Genomic DNA, 21,202 nt, shown 5'->3' on the forward strand with positions numbered 1-21,202 from the left:
AAAAAACTTAAATGACTAGCAATCTTAACGGAGCACTCGCCGAATGGGGAAGGCCCTGGTGCGAGTATAAATAAGATTACACACCACCGACATCATCTCCTGTAAAAGAAGTGACACTGCAATACAACATGCAAATCTAAAAGTTATCAGAGATGCAGTAGAACAGGGAGATCCGGGTGCGATACCCTAGCTCTTTACAAGGTTATACACTACTAATTAATCTCCCTGAACATTTCAATGCAAAAAGGCAACACTTCAGATTGGGAAAAAATGCCATGTCTAGTTTATGACTCGGTTCAAACACAGTTGATTTAAACAATAAAAGGCATACCTCGTTTCTCTTAAGAAATTTCATTGACTTTGAAGTTTTGCAACGTTATTTTTTAAAGGAAATTCATGTTATGTCAGGCCGGAAGACAGCCAAGTTTTGTTCCCGCAAAATATTTAATATCTGCGATTGTTATGATATTTTTCTCTCTGAGCGCAGCTATTGGGATGGATTTAAAGTTTAACAACTATAAATTATGTGCATCACTCAGACATAAACGAAATATCAATCTGAAGTAGCATTCTCAATCTTAGATGAAGAGAGAACATCCTGGTCCACATCCTGGTACTTATCATCTTGTTGTATCAACAAAGAGACCGCTTGTCCTTTAACGTGGCTGGTTAAAAAGCCCCGGTACACGGGCAACAACTTTTCTGTGTTTAAATTTCCAAGTACTGCAATGGCGCAGTGTCGATCGTCTGTGCGTCTGTCAACAATTGCTTATGAGCGCAATTAAGCTTTCAATTTTGATTGTATCAGACTTACACAATAGTGGATATCCATGATACTTCCAGTCTTGTGGCCAAGTGAAAAAAAAATGCAACAAAGGGAAATAACCTGCATTCAGAGAATGCCGTAGTTTTGGGGGGTTTCTCTCCCTTGCCACTGTTCAAGAGGTGACAATTATAGTTTAAGAGAGACAACCTATACTTTCCTTTGATTAAGAGTGTTGACTGGTTTTACTTAGCTGATACAGTAGTGAGATACGGACTTAAGACGGTTCTTTTGAAAACCAGCCATATCCACCTATGCATGACAAGATTATGGGGCTTGAACATGTCAAAATGCTAAAAAAAGCCTTGTGAACACAATAGTGCCCCCATTGCTTTTCTGATCTTCATTAAACTACCACAGTTAGTAAAGATCTTGGGTAAATTCGAAAACCGGCCTGGTCCGCCCATGCATGACTGGATTATGACTCTTAAAATTGCCAAAATTCCTATAGTCTAGCTTGTAAACATAATAGAGCGACTGTTTGTTATCCGATGTTTACAGTATTTAGATATTGACTTTACCACGTTTTTTTACGATAACCAGCCAGACCCCCCCCCCCACCCACCCCCATTCTCTGCATGGCTTGGTTATAGCCCATTGAAATTTATCAAATTGAAAATTACCAAAAAAAGCCGTGCCAGTAGAGCATAGGGCCTCATGGGCCTCTTGTTTGCCGTTTAAGAATCGAAACCACGCCCTCCCGCTCCCGAAGCGAATGTCCAACTATTCGGTTATCAGGGCGCGTTATTTTTCGTATTTATTATAGACCAACTACGAAGTAGTACCTTACGTGATACCGGAGAAGTTGGCGCATATATAACACAAGGAAATAGGGCGCCGACTAATAATAAAACTCCACCAAAGATGAAGATGACATATTATGAAGTTGAAAAAAGTTTCAGAATATTACTGTCAAAAAAATCACTATCAAAAGTCCAAAAACAGGACATAATTATTTAATTGTTTTACAAAAATTGAAAATATCATGAACTCCATAAACTTATTCACAGTTACAATGTGCTGTAACTTGTAAGAGTTATGGCCTTTTGTAACTTTTTAAACAAACACATTTTTTCATGCATTATGTTGTCCGATCAATACCTTTAGAACCCTTTGTCCAATCAGATGAGCGATATAGGACCATCTTGGCCCTCTTGTTTAAAAAATCATACACACAAAACCGACTATGAATTCATACTCACTACACCCGACTATTAACTGCTTCGAACACTAGTCTGTGGCCGTTTCATTAACTCAAAGGTGAAATCGCATTCGGAGCTCCTCGGCCATTTTTTCAAAAACAACCTCGGATGTATGCCGGTATATCTGTTGAAGTAGTCCGTATTTTTTTGAATAAAAGCATTAATTAATTGTAGTGTTTAAGAGTTGTATTCATTGCTCTCAGTTTAAATTGATTGCCAGTGAAGTGTATTATTGCAAACATAATTACGATTCCCAAGAGTTAAGTCATAAATTTTAACTACTAAATAAGATTACTACGCGATCTATTTGCAGCGGACTTAAACGTACCACTTTTTAAGTATGTAAGCCGTCCATATACATCCGAGGTTGTTTTTGAAAAAATGGCCGAGGAGTTCCGAATGGTGAAATCGCTGTAGATCGTATAGTTGCAGCTGCCAATGTTAAAATACGCCAAAATGAATAAAATATCTAGGAACACTTCCGTACGCTACGAAGTGTTCGTATGAAGTTTCATAACAAATGGGGCATGCGTAGGATGCTTATAATATATAATTACAAATATTTATACGCATATGAAAATGACCCAGAAAATGCGTTATTTTGTAGCAAGAAATTAAATGAATGAAATTAAAAATTGGTTCACTTTGCAAAAAGTATCAAATGTTGTGGAAAGCTGTTGATAAGATCGAATGTGTGATATCTCCCTTTAAATGTCTAGTGAATTCATATTAGTTACGGTAAAATAAGGCTACTGCCTAAAACATGATATAATGTTCAAAGCATATCATCGCCATACAATGCATGGAGAAAGTACAAATTAACTATATTTGTTACAACATACTTAAATCAAGTCTCAATCTCAATCTCAGCTCATTTTACCACATAAAAGCATTTTGTTTTTAAAATCTTGCATGATTTTTTATACTTTTTGAAGACGTATTTTCTCATAGTATGTGTTATTGAAAGATTTGACAATATTTCAAAGGAAACTTATTCTAGAGCAAAAAATATACATGAGTCATTGTTACAAAACATTGTACTCAAGTACATTTTTGGCTGTAGAATATTTTTCCAATGTAACTAGACCAAAGGTTTCAATCAATGTCTAAAAACATATTTTTGCAATAAATTTTGATGTTATATGATAAAATGAGTTAAGATTGCGTTTGAAATTTGACTTAATATCTTCGTGATATTGCATCATTGGGGCCTGGAATGAACCGAGCCCATTGCCAACATGACAACCGCTGCTGTCAAAAGACCAGCCTTTACTGGCGGGAGTCGTGCGTCCAATCTTGTTACCCCGTCATGTGATTGTCAAAAACCCTCATTCAACTCATTAAAAAACATTATTTAGACATTAACGAACAGTAATTGAAATTATTTGCATGTTGCAATAAAAGCGTCATAATTGGACAACAGTTTGAAATGAGTAAGCGTTATTTAGTTTACGTAACGTACTAATCGCGACATTGTAACTTGTTTGTTTTCTTAGTTTTCTTGTAAGTTGTCAAATGAAGCATGACATGTTTCTGGACGTTTCACTGTAACGACCTGTATGTTAATTAATGCGGGTATATAATGGAAGCACATCCTGTTTTTCTGAATACACTTCCACTTCTCAACGTTCAGGACCTTTGGAATATAAATCTGAGGTAAGCTACTTATTTTAACCATTTATATATTAAGTTATTAAAAATAAATGCGATCGTGTGTGAGATGTACGATTTTTTTTATCTCCATTTATTATCCGTACTTTTAAGGTGACACTTTTATTCAAATCAATACATACATATGTATAACAAACATAAATTTTGAGTGATAAACCTTTTATAACTCACTTCATGATGCATATATAGGAAGAAATAATTACTGATAACAATATTTAACTGTGTATTAAATAGCTGAAAGCGCACAAATATTATATGACTGGTGAGTGCTAAAAGTTTTTCACTTATCGACTATCGTCTCATAAGGTAGAAATATATTGTTTTCTGCAGCTTTCGTTCAAATTAAGCACGGTATACGTGATAAGAACCATTGTTTTCGATTATTATCCATTCGTACATCTTATTTGGGAGAAAGAGTGCATCTTTAAGGATGTCAAATGCTATAAGTTTCGTTTCACAGTTTGAAATATATTCTTCATATCAAAGTAACGCATACGCCACGCGACTGTATAATATACTGAAATATGTAAATATTCGGACAATATATTTTTATTATTAAAACTGAATATGGAAGAAGACTGATTACAGAATGTGTTATAGTTATTGTAGTTTTTGAATGATTAATGCTCTCAGATCAAAGTATTCGTTCAGAAAAGTGCACACCAAAGAGATGATATATAGATTTCATATGGCTGTAGTGTTCATTTAATACGGAATTAATGAAATGAGTGTACTAAAATTGATAAAAAAAATCCTTGGCATTTTTTATTTACTTAAGTTAACCATTTTTATGAATTTGATAGTGAATGGCCGTGAATGTGATTTCTATTTGTATGATGAATATTAACTTGATGATTGGTACCAAACGTCGCTATATAAATGCAGCTTGCACGTTTTTAACGCTACACATTGATGACGTCACGTCAAAAGCACAACTTATATCTCAAAAATATTTCTTTCATGGTTTCCGTCGGTTTGTAGAAATGCATCAGTGAAATAAAAATTATATTTTATTGCTTCCAACAGTAAAATAATAGTTTGATATTTTTAACTGCTTTTAAAATGTTAGCCCGCTCTCGCGTCGAAACGACATTTCCGAAATGCCGCTCATTCTTATATAATTTGTAGCGCCTAACACCAACCCTTCAATAAACCGCCATTTTATATCATTTGTTGGTATATATTAAAAAGAAGAATATTTAATTTCAATGTAAGATAGCAATATATTTCACCCCATGAATACCAAAAGTAAATTTTTAGTTAGTTGTACACAATTCGTGTAATATCGTTTTTGGTATTCACTCGGTGGAATTTATTACCATCTTTCTCTAAAACAAACAATTATGTTCTTTTGAATGACTGTATATTATTATGGTGACGTTAACGGATTTTAATGTATAAATTGTATAATTTTGATGTACAAATGGAGTATTTACCCGCTTGAAAACAACAACTTTCAGTGTCGAACCATAGAAACATGGCTTTCATCAAAATACTTGGGACTTTGCTGGCCGGTTGTATATGTGTGCAAGGTAATCATTTATATTATATAAATAATAAAACTAAATTAAATTTGAACTCTTTGTTGTTAATCGATAGGTTCTTTTGATTCCATTATATGTGAAGATATTATAATTCGAGTTGAATGCAAGTATAAAATAGTTTTTGTGATGTACAAACAACAACAATACCAATTTGTATTTTTGAATACATCGTCAGATCACCCCTAACTGACCCTTCCCGTGACACTTAAACTGCATTCTTTTCGGATCCCTCAATATACATTGGACAATGCGTAAGGGGAAACACATGAAACTATGAACAAAACCCATCCATTTTATATTTTAGCGGACTACAATACCAACGGGTTTGACGATAGCGGATTGTTCGTAGGAGGTAAGTTTCTTTAAGAGGCTTACATCACAGTAAAAAATAGGTGGAAAAAGTACTATGCATTTGTTATACATACATCGATGGAATTGAATGTTTTGTTTCGCGAAAAGATCGGTTAAAATTAATTTGTGTTGCCTATGAAAAAACATCAGTTTGTATTCAATAAAATGGTGATAACAGTCATTGATCGCTCAGGCGGAAGTGACGGCTCGCTAGGAGGAGGCGGTGGCGGATTTGTGGGCGGCGGAAGTGGCGGCTTGCTAGGAGGAAGTGGCGGCGGGTTTTCCGGAAGTGGAAGTGGATACATGGATGATGGCTACATTGGAGGAGGCTCTGTTGGAGGCGGCCTCGCGGGAACCGGCGGTTTGGGCTCCGGAATGTTCGGTGGAGGGATTCGGTGAGACTTTGGAAAGTTTAGCCGCTGAGCAGAGTTTATATTGATTTGCGATTTGATACAACTGTCAGGTTTTCCTCGTTAGCGAGTACATAGCTCATTTTATTACCCATGTTGAAATATACCTCATGAAATCAACAATTACATATCTAATGCATTGCCAACACATCGAATAGTACATCTTAAGACTTCATAATGAAATGTTTGAAATAGATCGTACTAAGTTTGGATGTTTTACTGTTGCAACCGCAAAATGTAAGGAAAATATGATTGTCTGAGAATTGTAAACATTTTTTTCTTCTTTCAGTCAAAGCTTGTCTGGTGGGATAGGGGGTGGGAGTGTAGACCCTGGTTTTGGAATGCCCGCCCATAGCTACAAACAGATGGGTGGACACGGGATGTTTGGGTCAGGAATGGGTGGGATCGGGGGTTTTGGGGGTGGGGCGGGCATAGGAAGTGGAGTTGCTGGACTTGCTCGCGGAGGTGCGTAGTTCCCGGTTATTTTTGCTCAATACGATTTCATTGTGTTAAGTGTCCGGACAAATTAGTTAAGTTTAAACTTATTTATTTTTTGCAACGACTGTGAAACAAGTTTTTGCAGCTTTAATTAAAATAAGTATTTATAGATTTTACCAACAGGGCATCAAAAATCAACATGTTAAATACCATTAACGCTCTTGATTTGAAACCAAAAAGCTTTTGAGTGATACAAGTTTGCATTGAATAAAAGTTTCTATCTAATTAAGTTAGATATTAAAATAATTATTGATGATGATGATATTGTCGATAGACGTTTAATAATATGGTATCGATACGTAAATGGTGACTTTTTCTGATTATTCGTTTTTTCGCCCCGCCACATGGCGTATTTTCGCTTTCTTTGAGGCACGCACAAACGTATGACCATCCATTAGTAAAGCCAACATGGAGAAGGTCAGTGTAAGTGTCTTAACTTGACGAAAATGCCCAATATGGCGGGACGAAAATACGACAAATTATTATTTTTTATTTTCGACCCACCATATAATTTCGTATTTTTTAAAATATGAAATTTCAGAATCAACCGCCTTACAAGTAACCCTCCATTTAGGTTAAGATGTAATTTAGATTGCAACTTGGAAATGATGTTTGCTATTTGAAGGTGGTTCAGTTGCTGGCGGTGGCATGTTCGGAGGTATCGGAGGTAAAGGTGGACTTATCGGAGGTGGTGCTGGTGGTAGGGGCTTAATCGGGGGCGGTGGTATTGGTGGCGGTGGCATACTTGGAGGCGGTGGTAGCCTTGGCGGTGGTAGCATGATCGGTGGCGGTGGCATACTTGGAGGCCGTGGAAATCTTGGCGGCGGTGGCATTATTGGTGGCGGCGGTAATGGTGGCGGTGCTATCATGGGTGGCAAACATGGCTTTATCGGGGGCGGTGGTATTGGTGGCGGTGGCATACTTGGAGGCGGTGGTATGATTGGCGGCGGTGGCAAACTTGGAGGCGGTGGCATACTTGGAGGCGGTGGTATGATTGGCGGCGGTGGCATACTTGGAGGCGGTGGTATGATTGGCGGAGGTGGCATACTTGGAGGCGGTGGTATGATTGGCGGCGGTGGCATACTTGGAGGCGGTGGTATGATTGGCGGAGGTGGCATACTTGGAGGCGGTGGTATGATTGGTGGCGGTTCTATCGGAGGTGGATTCGGAAAGTACGGAAGGGGTCGAATCGGTTCGGGAATTGCCGGTATTCGCCGAAGGCGCCCCAACAGAAGACTGTTTAGTAAGTTGTGAAATTTATGTTGATGATTTTTTCGGTTGAAATACAAGTGATTCCAAAATTTTCATATATTTTTCAATAATACGCACGTTTTAATTAACATTATGGTAGCTGTTACGTAAATAGAAAATACTCAAAATACAATGTAAGATCTTGTTGCCATAGATTTAACCGTGACTTTGACCCTAACTAATTATTTTGTTTTATTTCAGAGATGTACTGAGAAACGTTCACAAATCCCGGAGCCGAACTCTCGAAACGACAATGGACAACCGCCTTGGATCTCATTTATATATAGTCTCCCTTTTTAGAATTATATTAGTGTGTATTATTTATTTGCTATTTACTGAAATAAACTTAGTTTGCACTAGCGATTTGTGTTGTGTTCAAAGATCAAAGAATCAACTGTTCTTTTATGTCAGTATCTACATTCTACAACACTACTGAATTTAATGTTAAACGGATTTTGGCCTTACTGTAAGCTTCACTCTCACAGATATACCGTTTTTACAACTTTTTATTCGCTTGAAAAGAATGTACGTGAAGTTAGCGGCCTAGCGGCGTGAAGTTAGCGGCCTATAGTTAAACACTGATAAACTAACTGATTTTGTGCACGAAATATCAATTTCAATCCATTTTCAAAATATTTTTTCAAAAAAGCTTATCAAACACTTTTCTATTTCTTGGAAAAATGTTGAAAATCGCTTCAGACTGATGATTGGTGCATATAAATAGCAAATATATCATTGCTTTAGAAGAGCAGACATGTTTGCATGCTTTAAATGGAAAAATGTTTTATCAACTTTGAAAAATATGTTGAAAATCGCTTCAAATTTCTATTTTGTGCACAAAAACAGTTAATATATCATTGTTTAAGAAGAAAAGGCATGTATTCGTACTTTGAAATAAGATACCATATTGCGCCGCTAGGCCGCTAGGCCGCTAGGGCGCTAGGCCGCTGACTTCACGCCGCAAGGCCGCTAACTTCACGCCGCTAGGCCGCTAACTTCACGTACATTTGAAAAGAGCATATTTTTACGTAAATATCTGCAAACCAATGCTAAAAAATTGCTGACAAAAGATCAGATCGCAGATTTTCAATTTTCTGTTCGAAAATTAATGTTGAATGGCTTAAACCGCTACTAACGCTTTAAGAAAAAATGCATAAAACATCCATTTTTGAACTTAAATATAAAAATATATATAATAATATATAATTTTTATAAGCAATGTTATGTTACTGGTTTCCATGCATCTGCGCAAAATTTGGCTCGTTCCAAGACAAAAAAATAAAAAAAGCTTTCAAAAAGTTCAATCTGTGAGAGTGCAGCTTTAAAAATTCTCGAGCGGTGATCGAAAATAAACATGTATTTTATTGGTTCTTAAAACAGGCGCGGTTGATATAATTGAAATACTTAGCTCCTGAACGCACACTCAACGCATTCAAAACATCGAGAGAAAAAAACTCGGATGTATATGGACGGTTTACAATGTCAGAAATCTTAACATTAAAATTCGCTGCAAGTAGATCTTTTAGTGATTTCAATTTAACAGTTAATTGCTTTATTCTAGGGAATCTTTATGCTATAATACACTTCACTGACAATCATTTGAAACTTAGATATTCAAAATACACGTTAAAATACTACAATCAATAAATACTATTATTAAAAAAATACGAACTTGATGTACCGGCAAACATCACAGGTTGTTTTCGGTGTAAAATGGCCGGGGTCTTCCGAATGACCTTCGACGGTCATTTTATACCGTTGTTGGAGTCTTACCGAAATTAACGAAGTACCTTAAGTTATTTCGAAACAAACTATCATTTGGATTAACATTTTTTTAGTGAAAACGTTTTGAAAAAAAAATAGAAGCGGTCACTTACAAATTGTTTGACCTCGTCAGTATTTTCTGAAATATAGGTGCGCCGGGTACTGTCAATCCGATAAACAAACAGGATTTTCATGTGGCCTTTAATGTGTATAACTCGGATATCACATACACATTAGATTCACAAAAAGAGAATTTCTATTTTTTTAAGATTTATTTGTCAATGTGAACCGTTAAATGATTAACAATTTGTTTAATAAACACGCATGTACATTAATAAAGACCGTCACCATTATTACTTCACATTATCACACTGTATGTCATAAGTGACGGTTGAGGTATACGAAAAACATATGTGTGAAATTTGGAGGCCCTGTGAACCACATTGTTTCGGTACCATTTGAAAGGATCTTGTGTGTAGGAAAATTAATTGTATTTCTTTACAGTAGTATATCAAAAAAGTTGTTTTGGCCACTTGAGATTGCAAAATTTTACGTTACGTCAAAATCCGACAAATTGATTTGGCCATCTAAAGCACAGGGGCAGGGTGCGTTGTTTTGACACACCCTTTGACCACGCCCCCTCCCCCATACTTACTAATAATGATGGGGGAACTGTTACTTAATGTAACTTTGAAAAAAAAATTAATTCAACAAGCAAACACCTTTCAAACGATACCAACTTACATGTGGTCGCCAGACATCAAGATTTTACATCATAGTTAATGGATCTGTCGGGGGGAACTAGCATATTTGTGGATGTGGGTTTGAACATTTGGTTCGAGTTCGTAAATAATGCTAAATAACATCATCAAACTTTGCGTAGGTATTTTCTTATTTATAACATTGCATAGGATTACTTAATCTGAAAAGTAAGAAATGAATATAAACGAAGTCGGATGAAATTAAATGTAAAATTGAGGTTAATATAAAACAATCAAATATAAAGATATTCTGTTGAAACTCAACATTGAATTTTGGTACCGACGGTGAAGAATATTCGTGATTGGTTTTGTTATTCGTGAAATAATGCTACCAAGGCCGAAAACAGACTTGGATGTTAGAGGGGGCATAACTTAGGAGCGAAAGCCTTTGATTTGAGCCCTTCCCTCAACACAATAGATTTGTTTTAATGTGTTGGCAGAGGGAAACAACTTCTAGTCCAAAATGGTGTATTTTGGGCGTATATTATTTTTTCCTCCTATATTGAAATAAAAAATGAACTTGGACGATTTAAGGGGAGCGCGCGGCGGATGCACCCATCCCTCTTATTCCGCTTGTGGGTGGTTACCAAAAAACTATTCTCAAGGTATGAAGTCATGTGAAAGTGAATTTGTAAACAAAAAATCCACTCCAAACTGAAATTCTGGATCACCGTAATGATTAGTCGAAATATATGATTGTATTTATCCAAATAACCATACATAATAGGAATGTAGCATGTGTTATCTATTTTTAGTTTGAATCATGCTAGTTCATGTATTTTTCTCATCCCAATAAAGGGACACACAATACAAGATCGTCGTCGGACAAACCCCGTTTCCCTGCAGTGTGATGGCATTCGGAACACCTCGACCATTTTCCATCAGGAAACATCCTCGGATGTGTATTGTCGGTTTAAGATCGCGTACTAATTTAAATTTAAAGCAGTTAAAGAGAACGATTTTACTCTTGGGAATCTTAATTATTAATCAATAATACCTTTCACTGGCAATTCATTTAAACTGAGTAATACAAAATACACGTTGAATATTTAATATTTGTATTTAAGTTTTACGAACTGCTTTTATTGATATGCCGGCATACATCCGAGGTTGTTTTCGATGGAAAATGGCCGATGTGTTCCGAATGGTGTGATGGATGCAGAGCAACGGAATGCACCATCCGTGGGTATCCGACCACGAACGAGATGAGTCTTGGATTCAGAGCATCACCATACTTTGTTATACAACTAAAACTCTTAAAAGTGAAAGAAACGTGATTTCACACATCTTAATGGTAAGTGACTCAGCCCGATTAACACATCATTGTGAGAAGCATCACCCTATCCGAAAACGAAACTGGTATGATACTCATAACACATGGATATTGAGTCACAGTCCGGCGACTAGAACCGACATATCCTCAGTTGACGACCGTCAGGACTTTCTTCTCTATCTGTTTTGCCACGTCCACTTTCTTGATTGATTTGAGCGTCCGCACGAGGGCGTTGACGGACGTCACCTTACTGAGCGACTTCCACTTGTCCAGGGACCGCAGCGCCATCTGCTCGCTCGGTGGGTGCACGCTCTTGAAATCCATGTCCAATACTGGAAAAAACATCTCAACAATGATAAAACTGTACTCATCAAAAAATGTCACACAAAGAAGATTTGAATGCGTCTTTGTTTGAAATTCACGTATAGCCTTGAGCTGATGTAAAATAGTTTCAACGCCATGGCCGTCTGCTTTAGTAGGTTTATAATACACATAATAACGTTGTAATCCAATGTTTAGAAATGTCACATTTTTTAATCTAAGTCTTTGTCTTTGGCACCCGAAGTCCTTGAGGCCCGAACAGCTTACCGTAGGAATTAAAGTTAATAATATACAATATAATAAAGAACCATGTATAACGTACGTTCGAGGTCCTGGTTTCGCATGTAGGGGTTACGGGGTGGGTTAAAGGGCAGTTGTTGATACATTTTGTCCCAGTCCCGACCCACTCCAGCTGCAGCGACGTCAATCGCTTCACGTAACGTGTCTGAAACGTTCAAGGCGTGAAATGGTCATTTAAACATTGTTTGAATGATGAAAAAGACAGGAACATAATTAAATTTACTCACATCAAAGTGCAAAAAAGCACTATTTTGATAAAGTGCGTGCAACACAATGTACGATTTAACCTTTGGTAACTTATATCAAGATATGCATGTCTGGTATTCAATATTGGTCTTTATTGGATCCAAGAACGATGTAGCTAATCGGATTACTTGTTATAAATAACTGACCTATAGAGTGAAGGAAGTCAATAATGTATGATCATAAGATAAACATAAGTTGAAAATTGAATACCAACCATGAGCGTATCTAAAAAAAATATAAAAAAAGGTTCTAAAGCATGGTCATTTTTTTCTTATTTGAGATAAATGGAACACAGTTCGTGCTTTATTTCCAAATTCGCAACTGTCAAAGTGGCCTAAAATGGCTATATGTGTTAAGAAGTCTATACTACAGAAACTATAGGAGAAGAATGCACCACCAGGGGAGGGTTTTCCATCACTGCCTCATAGCCGAATACTATATATGTTTGCAAATGAACTTTGCATTTTAAGGTTTTGAAGCTTCGAATTATTGTTTGCGTTTCCTGCGTCCAAATCACCAACAGTATGTTTAAAATCATTTATACCCTTGCTTTTTGTGCCTTTTCTGAAAGAATATGTTCATAAAAATAGTTCGTCAATATTCTTGAGTAAAATCATTCTAGAGAAAATAATAATATATGTACTTGAGCATTTGTTTAAACATAATTGTCTAATGCTGCATATCAATGGCCATACTTAAATATCAAAACCTCTGACACATAATCGGTGTGGAAACATGCTTTTATAAAGGGGAAATATATAATTGTAATATGTTTAATCCTTCTTTGCTGAAATGTGGTAAAATGAGTTGTGTTTAAGATTTGACCTACGAGGGAATATTCGTGATATTTGGGGCTGGCCTTTTAACCCAATTTAATTATAACCGGGAATATTATATAACATATATGAATAGTGTTCAATAATGAGGTCTCCTTTTCAAAACTATATCCGAATTTTAAGCTTACAGCCTTCCTGTTCCTCAGCAGGGGCCCAGTTCAATCTTTGTGGTAAATCTTACGCTTCTAATGAGGTCTCGGTAATGCACCAGTCAATTGTAACCAAGCCCCCTTCCCCCGCCCCAGGTCCGGGGAACAACTTTGACTTTCGGTCTAGCCAACCCCGGGTAAAACCCCAACTGATGGTAAAATCCCCGCCAAATGCCCCCGCACCCCAGGGACCCTAGGGAAGGCCCATTACCCGCTATATTTTGCGCGAAGACAAAACCACCGCATTCACCCGGCACTGCGGCACTGAAAGGTAAAGGCACGGCCCATTTCCCCGGCTATCCCCGGTATACCCCTCGACCTGGGGGGGGGGCGTGGTTATAATTGACTGGTGCATAACATCCGTAAAGTTACGGACAGAATCTATGCAATAAATGTCCTTATGATATGTTTATTGAAACGTAGTTTCGCCAAAAACGGAGTTACGCGTAAAAAGTTATGATCTAAGCCTTTCGATCTTTATTGAAAAGAGGCCCACCTGGCACTTTGGTTGCAAAGATATGCGCGTGATTTAGAACAAAGTGGAAAAACTTCAATCATATGATACGGTTTTACTTAACTTTAACGGCATCATTTGCTGTGCATCAAGGCTAAATATATAGAAATCTCGTCGCGATTTGGTATTTAATTCAACAAACAAATACAGATTTTCAATAGCAAACAAGGAAGTTTTCGGTTTAAAAGTTCGATTTAAGCTTATCTGTAAATTGTGTATGAATAAGACGACATTGGATGAATGGATTATTAATTATTGTAAGAACACCCCAGATGTGACATCAATGTTTCACAATGCCAGGCCACTCTGAGATTACTGGAAGAGCATTCCATCGTGATACACCTTCCAGCACGTAAGAGCAATCCACTATAATCGCGCTCTTATCGAAATAATTACAAATTCTATTTTCTTAAGGATTTCGCATGCCAATATTGGTTTAATTATCAAGAAAATTAGAAAGTACAATCACACATTGTATCCTTATATATGTGAAATTCTATATTTCTGAGATTTCACGCATTCAGTTAATCTGACAGGCATTGTTTTGCCAACTTCAAATTCTTTAATGCTCAAAAACATTCCTTTATGTTTCTTAAAGCTGCACTCTCACAGATTGAACGTTTTGACAACTTTTTTTTTAATTTTTTGTCTTGGAACTAGCCAATTTTTGCGAAAATCCATGGAAACCAGTTAAATAAGACTGTTGACAAAAAAAGAGATCGCAGATTTTTATAATCAAGTTCAAAAATTGATGTTTTATGCATTTTTCTTAAACCGTTAGGCCATAAAACATTAATTTTCGAACGGAAATATGAAAATCTACGATCTGATTTTTTGTCAGCAATCTTGTATCATGAATTTGCAGATATTTACGCAAAAGTTTGCTCGTTCCAAGACAAAACATTAAAAAGTTCTAAACATGGTAATTCTGTGAGAGTGCAGCTTTAAACTAGTGCACACAACAGTCGGATGAGTGAGAAAAATAGTTATTCCTCTATCTAGTGAGGTTCAAGACATGCCAGAAATAGTTTATTGTCCAAATCTATAAACTTTTATTTTATTTATTTTTTGTGCAGTAATATGACGTCACTATAAACGTTTCTAAAGATGACTTCGTTTGTAAAAAGGTTGTAAAACACTACTAGTACGGGTAAGTGTATATGTGGGCTACTTTTTGTGAACTACGTCATCCAGGTATGTGTACATGCGCTACATTGTACACGTTTGATATGACAAGGTGTAGATGTGGGCTACTTTTTGTGCTCTACGTCATCCAGGGCTATATCCATTCACCAAATTGTACACGTTTGCTTCTTGTTGTGCACAACATCAACCAGGTATGTTTACATTTACTATATTGTACCCGTTTGGAATAACAAGGTGTATATGTGGGCTACTTTTTGTGCACTACGTCATCTCGGTTTGTGTACATGCACTACATTGTACTTGTTTGGAATGACAAGGTGTACATGTGGGCTACTTTTGGTGCACTACGTCATCAAGGTATCTGTACATTCATTACATTGGAAGTGCAAGAAAAAAAAAGTGATTTATACGAGTAAGCCGGTAGCATCGAGCATACACGAACAAGTTTAAAGTGAAAGTCGCAAACGATTTTCAAACTCATCTCCAACGTTACAAATACGTGTAGCTACACGTGGACATATACACACGTACAAGTACACGTATAGAGCTACACATGGACATTTACACACGTACAGGTACACGTCACGTTTCGCAACATCTGTATAATCAGATTTTTTGCACGGACTGGAGAAGAAAAACTTTGATATAAGAAAGTACACATTATTTATCATAAGTGTCCTACTGATTAGCAGCATGTTTTAACAAAAACTATATAAGTTTCGATTAAAATAGTGATTCCAAAAAAATACACACTGATTTTTTTTATTAAAAATACCCATGCATATAAGTGTGTCTATATAGTGAAAGAAATGTCAGTTAAAGTTATATTAAAGGGAAGATGATCAGAACTACAAGACTGCTATAACACTACCTAGGGTCAGGAGAAAATATATATATGCATGTACATTATTAGAATACAGAGTCCTTGTGCATATATGAGGTACCTTGGTTGCTCCTCGACCTCTTCAAAGAACCTGTATAAATGGTACATGCCGAACAAAGTTATATTTAGACTATGTATTACAAAAGAAACTTTAAAACTTTTAAACGTTAATTAAAAAGATAACATTTGATAGCAAATTCTTTTGTAACGTTTATTCGCAAAGAAACCATCTTATCGACGCAAGTATCGTCAGATTGTTTCATTATACCTATTTGGCAGTGTATTAGATTTCGCAAATCAAACTTTAACATGGCCCCTGATCGTTGGTTAGATGGTCCCTCATCGTTGATAAGATGGTCCCTAATCGTTGATAAGATGGCCCCTAATCTTTGATAAGATGACCCATAATCGTCGATAAGATGGCCCGTAATCGCTGATAATATGGCCCATAATCGTTGATAAGATGGTCCCTAATTGTTTATAAGATAGTCCCTAATCGTGGATAAGATGGTCCCTAATTATTGATAAGATGGTCCCTAATCGTTGATAATATGGTCCCTAATTGTTGATAAAATGGTCCCTAATCGTTGATAAGATGGTCCCTAATTGGTGATAAGATGGTCCCTTATCGTGGATAAGGTGGTCCCTAATTGTTGATAAGATGGTCCCTAATCGTGGATAAGGTGGCCCCTAATTGTTGATAAGATGGCCCCTAATCGTTGATAAGATGGTCCCTAATTGTTGATAAGATGGTCCCTAATCGTGGATAAGATGGTCCCTAATTGTTGATAAGATGGCCCATAATCGTTGATAAGATGGCCCCTAATTGTTGATAATATGGCCCATAATCGTTGATAAGGTGGTCCCTATTCGTTGATAAGATGGTCCCTAATCGTTGATAAGGTGGCCCCTATTCGTTGATAAGATGGTCCCTAATCGTTGATAAGGTGGCCCCTATTCGTTAAAAAGATGGTCCCTAATCGTTAATAAAATGGTCCGTGATCGTTGATAAGATGGCCCCAATCTTTTTTCCCCAGGTTTCGGTCATTTTTTTTAAAAGACAGATGTCTCGTGTATTTTGTTGTATCATATGATAATCTTTGCAAAATGAAACTATGAAAATGGTTGGCGAATCTGATTGTACATGTATGTAAACTTCTTAAAGAAAACACTAATTCAAATGTACCAACCTCTATAGTCAATTTTCTCCCCCGGGAGATAACCCTCGAAGAAGATTTTCTTCACGGTGGCCGGGTGGCTCTTCACGTAGATGATACGCTTGAGCGCGTGTATCTTCCGGTCGAGCGTACGCACGTGATCCGCGCGCCATCGCACGTTTTCCACATGCTCCCGGGAGCGTTCACTTTCGCGAGCTGCCTTCTTCAGGTTCGTTTCATACGTGCCCTGAAATAAGAAAAAATATCATTTAAATAAGTATAATGCTAATATTTACAAAAATAATACAATAATGATGTTGTCGTTTCTTTTTCGCCGCCATTAAGAACAACGACCCCAGTTCAGTTCTGTGCTAAACACTATACATACAATACCGGCGGCAGATAAGTCGCGTGTAAACGCGGCTTCATTTCAGTTCTAAGTAAAGAAATGAAGCATGAAATGTGGGGTAATGAAGTCGATAATGTTGTAATCAAAATCAGAAAGCTGAATGGAAATACGTTAGAAATGCTCAATAAACAGTTCAGAAAATGTGCAAGAAAGGGTAATTGTGGCCTTCTTCAGCAAAACCATAAAATCTGCTTGAACTTTCTTAACCGTCTTATTCCATTGTATGAAAACAACCATTCCATTATTGTCTTCAGTTAAAGCTGTTATTATGTTTTGTCTGTGATCTTGAAACCTACACCGCTCTTTTCGTAAGACTTGCTACTAATTTATTGATATTACGGTTAAAGCATTCCAATATTATAAAGCCTTTTTTCTTCATAAATCAAAGTATATCTTTAAAATTCACATTATATAATCATTTATCGTTTAAATGTATGCGTATCTCGTTGTCGGCGCTCCATAAAAGGATAATAGATATATTCAATTCCTTATCAATAGAGATTTCAATAGTAACATTGATACTCCACTTTGATCGGGTAGGCTAACACAGTATTTACAGAAGGGTGGCATGAAGCATATTTGATAACAGGTGAGATTTAAAGGTTTCGAAAAGGTCTTAACTCGGCTGGACTTTGACAGATCAAGATAAAAATGCTGACGAAAATCATTTTTTGTTGTCGAAATTAGTCAATAAATATCTTTTGCGGCCGATAGCAGATGTAAAGTGTGCGTTATTTTTGCATAGTTTTAAAGATAACATTACATTGATTGGATTCCTTAGAAAGGAATACGTTTTTAAGTTTTTAAATTTGATTATTTTTTTTAGAATGTATACGTTTGTTTATTTGTGAACGTATATGTTCAATGTTAATACCTATGCCCGGCTATGGAGTTCAAATAATACCTGAACCAATATGCAGATAAAATCTCAACAATTCGTTTCACCCATATTGTTTTTGTATGTTAAGAAAACAGTTGCATACCAATAATAATTATTGTATTTATTTGATATTTGTTTGAAATTCAAATATAAGCAAAAGCATGTTATTTGAAAACGATCAGGACAAGGGGCAAAGTTAATAATTTTAGATGTTCTATTACGTTATTGGCAAGAACAAGGAACGGCCCATTTTATGAACAAAATACACGTGCCGTGGACCCACCTTAAGATTATGGTACTGTTTCTGGAGGTTGTAGCGTGTCTCCTTAAGGTCCCTCTTCCCACGCTTCATGCCCCGCAGGCGGCCCTCCAGCCGCCCTACTTCCTGTTGGAGGCGTGCCGTCCGCTCCTTTGTACCGTCGGACGGCTCTCGGACCAATGAGTGCAGCGGCCGCGCGTGAAGGCGGCTTTGAGCCTCCTCCAACTCGAGCCGCCTCTCTTCAAGAATGTTCTCAGCAATTTCTATCTTGTCCACGAAGGAAAACTCGCGTTTTCGACAGAACTTCCGGTTTGACACCGTCCCCTGCACTTCTTGGTTCAGTTTCTTGTTATTAAAGCTCGTCCTTAAACCCTTCGCCTTATCTTCGTGAACCTTAAAGCTATGTTTGCGTAATACCTCCGCATTTCTGTTTTTCTGGCCCTCGAGACAAGCTAGTTCGATCCTGATTCTTTTTAAATAACCTTCATCAGCGCTGATCCAGCTGCGGAACGGATCACACGTGGCAATTAATGCATCAAGTGACGCGTGCATCGCACGGATAACTTGACTGTAAGAACTGATATACTCGGTGAATCCGAGATCAAGGAATTCATGTATTGTTTCCATAGCTCCCTCGGCCTCCTGGAGACAAGCACGTATCTCAAGTTGCCATTCAGTGATACTATTATCATACTCTCTCACACAATCCACGTCCATATCATCCAGCTCAGCAAAGAAACTGAGACAATATTTCGCCATGTAATGATTCAGCGCATCCTCAATTCGATGAAAACTTAATTCAAACAGTTCATCAAAGGCTTTAGCGCGTTCACAAACCTTCTGAAGCTGAGAAATGACGCTCACTCTACTTCCAAGAAACCCACCTTCTTGTTTAATCCTATTCAACGCTTTTTCAAAGTCACGGTAATGTCCGAAGGCGCCGCCATGGCGGCTCTTTGCGAGGTTCACAAACTCTAGCCAGTCGTCGGTGTTGTCGTCGTTGTCTAAAAGCAGCCAACGCTCCCGAAATTGCTCACATTCGCGCTCCATTCGGTACACGAGCTTCATGGCCTTCCGGCGTTCCCCCTCCAGGGAGATGGGCGCCCGTGGGGGCTGCCCCACCCTCGGGCTGCTCGACTCACTAGCCATTATGTCTTGTATTCACGAGTAAACACACTTAAGTCGTTAGAATTATCATTATCCTTATGTTCTCATTGATTTCTATTCCAACCTTAACATCCAGACAACACCAACTGGTAATTGTTTTTTAAATGAATTAATTGTTTTTCTTATCACATATTTTTCCAGTTCTCAGTAAAAAAAATACTTGTATCCAAAGTGTATATTTAAATTTATGCTTGGTTACAGTTATGTTTGCATTTTTTCAGTAGGTATATCCAGTTCATTCTTTAGTTATTTTCAATATTTTAGGTCAATTGGTAAGTGAATTACCAACAACGATAACGCTACGAATATGATTTTGAAAACTGATTTAACTAGGTAAATTATCCTTGTGTGTTTCAAATTGTCGGCCCACTCCCAAATGATAATTAGTACGCGAAATACTCCGGGATATATGAAGTATAGGTTAACAAATACCTCATAGTTGTTAAGTAGCAAGCTATATAGATCTTAACAGAATATCAGTATGTTAACACTGTCGAGGCGATAAACAAAGAAGCTTTGAAGCAATCAGTTGAAATGAATTGTATTGAATAAATATTTGTGATGAAAGATAAACCCCCGATCCAACATTTGCATGCACCGACACTTTGAGACGCGCAGCGGTCGCCAAGTTATTAATCATTGTTCTTTTTTTCAAATCTCAGCCAGCGTTCTTGTATTATCAAAAGCTTAGCTGTAATCCACGAACATCTCTAATGCATGCTTTCAAATGCTTATGTGCAATCAATAAACTTCTTGTTAATTAATGCAATTCCATCGCTCCGATATGAATAAAAATTATCAATGAAGATGACATACTATTTAAAATCAATCCATTCATAATTCGCACATTATCACTTTTTGACATCATCTAAAAGAGTGTATCAGTTATTTAAAAATCTAAGTAGAATTTTAACAACTGGTCTGCTATTCAGAAATAACAATATCGAATCAGTCTATTTGCGTTCACTGGTAGTGTAAACAGGCGAAGGCCAGGCAAAAAAAACATTATGGACACGACAGTTTTTATATTCATTTGATAAATGCCGATGTATTTATTTATACAGTCGTATTAAATTAAATTCGTAACCTCATATCTTAAGTGAATTGCTTTGTTGGTATGTGATTATTCATGACGCCAATTTTCGTACGAACGTAATCTTTGAATGACATTGCAGTTTGACTTTTGTGACCGAACTGAAACTACAGCAGTTAGGAAAATGTGAACGTCTACATCTTCATGGACGAACTAAACACAGATACCTACATTCATAAACACATTTGTTATCTATTTAATGAACAATCTTAAACACATGTAACATGTTCGTAAAGATATGAGAAAAAACACCTGAAAACCAAGCAGTAAACGTATTCATGAACAAATCGAAAG

At 37.0% G+C, this 21,202-nt stretch overlaps 3 protein-coding genes across 4 annotated transcripts; 1 reads left to right on the plus strand and 2 right to left on the minus strand.

The window, feature by feature from the left end:
* Nucleotides 1-3,938: 3,938 nt before the first annotated feature.
* Nucleotides 3,939-6,474, plus strand: LOC128229939 (acanthoscurrin-1-like). Its single transcript, XM_052941859.1, has 5 exons — nucleotides 3,939-3,958; nucleotides 5,157-5,228; nucleotides 5,545-5,592; nucleotides 5,785-5,986; nucleotides 6,291-6,474. Exons 1-5 carry the CDS (start codon nucleotides 3,952-3,954, stop codon nucleotides 6,472-6,474), a joined length of 513 nt encoding a protein of 170 aa, XP_052797819.1. The 5' UTR covers nucleotides 3,939-3,951.
* A 612-nt stretch (nucleotides 6,475-7,086) lies between these two features.
* On the minus strand, nucleotides 7,087-7,617 carry LOC128229940 (uncharacterized). Its single transcript, XM_052941860.1, has one exon. It carries the CDS (start codon nucleotides 7,615-7,617, stop codon nucleotides 7,087-7,089), a length of 531 nt encoding a protein of 176 aa, XP_052797820.1.
* Nucleotides 7,618-9,782: 2,165 nt separating this feature from the next.
* Nucleotides 9,783-20,670, minus strand: LOC128229953 (uncharacterized). Of its 2 annotated transcripts, XM_052941879.1 has the most exons (5): nucleotides 18,673-20,670; nucleotides 17,134-17,347; nucleotides 16,005-16,034; nucleotides 12,192-12,314; nucleotides 9,783-11,880 (listed from the first exon to the last, which is right to left on the minus strand). In XM_052941879.1, the coding sequence occupies exons 1-5, from the start codon at nucleotides 19,795-19,797 to the stop codon at nucleotides 11,696-11,698; spliced, it is 1,677 nt and encodes a 558-aa protein (XP_052797839.1). In that variant the 5' UTR covers nucleotides 19,798-20,670; the 3' UTR covers nucleotides 9,783-11,695. The 2 variants fall into 2 exon arrangements, with proteins under 2 accessions (XP_052797839.1, XP_052797840.1); XM_052941880.1 differs by lacking the exon at nucleotides 16,005-16,034.
* Between the last annotated feature and the right edge of the window lie 532 nt (nucleotides 20,671-21,202).

This window comes from Mya arenaria, chromosome 4 (genome assembly GCF_026914265.1).
Source record: "Mya arenaria isolate MELC-2E11 chromosome 4, ASM2691426v1".
NCBI classification, from domain to species: Eukaryota; Metazoa; Mollusca; class Bivalvia; order Myida; family Myidae; genus Mya; species Mya arenaria.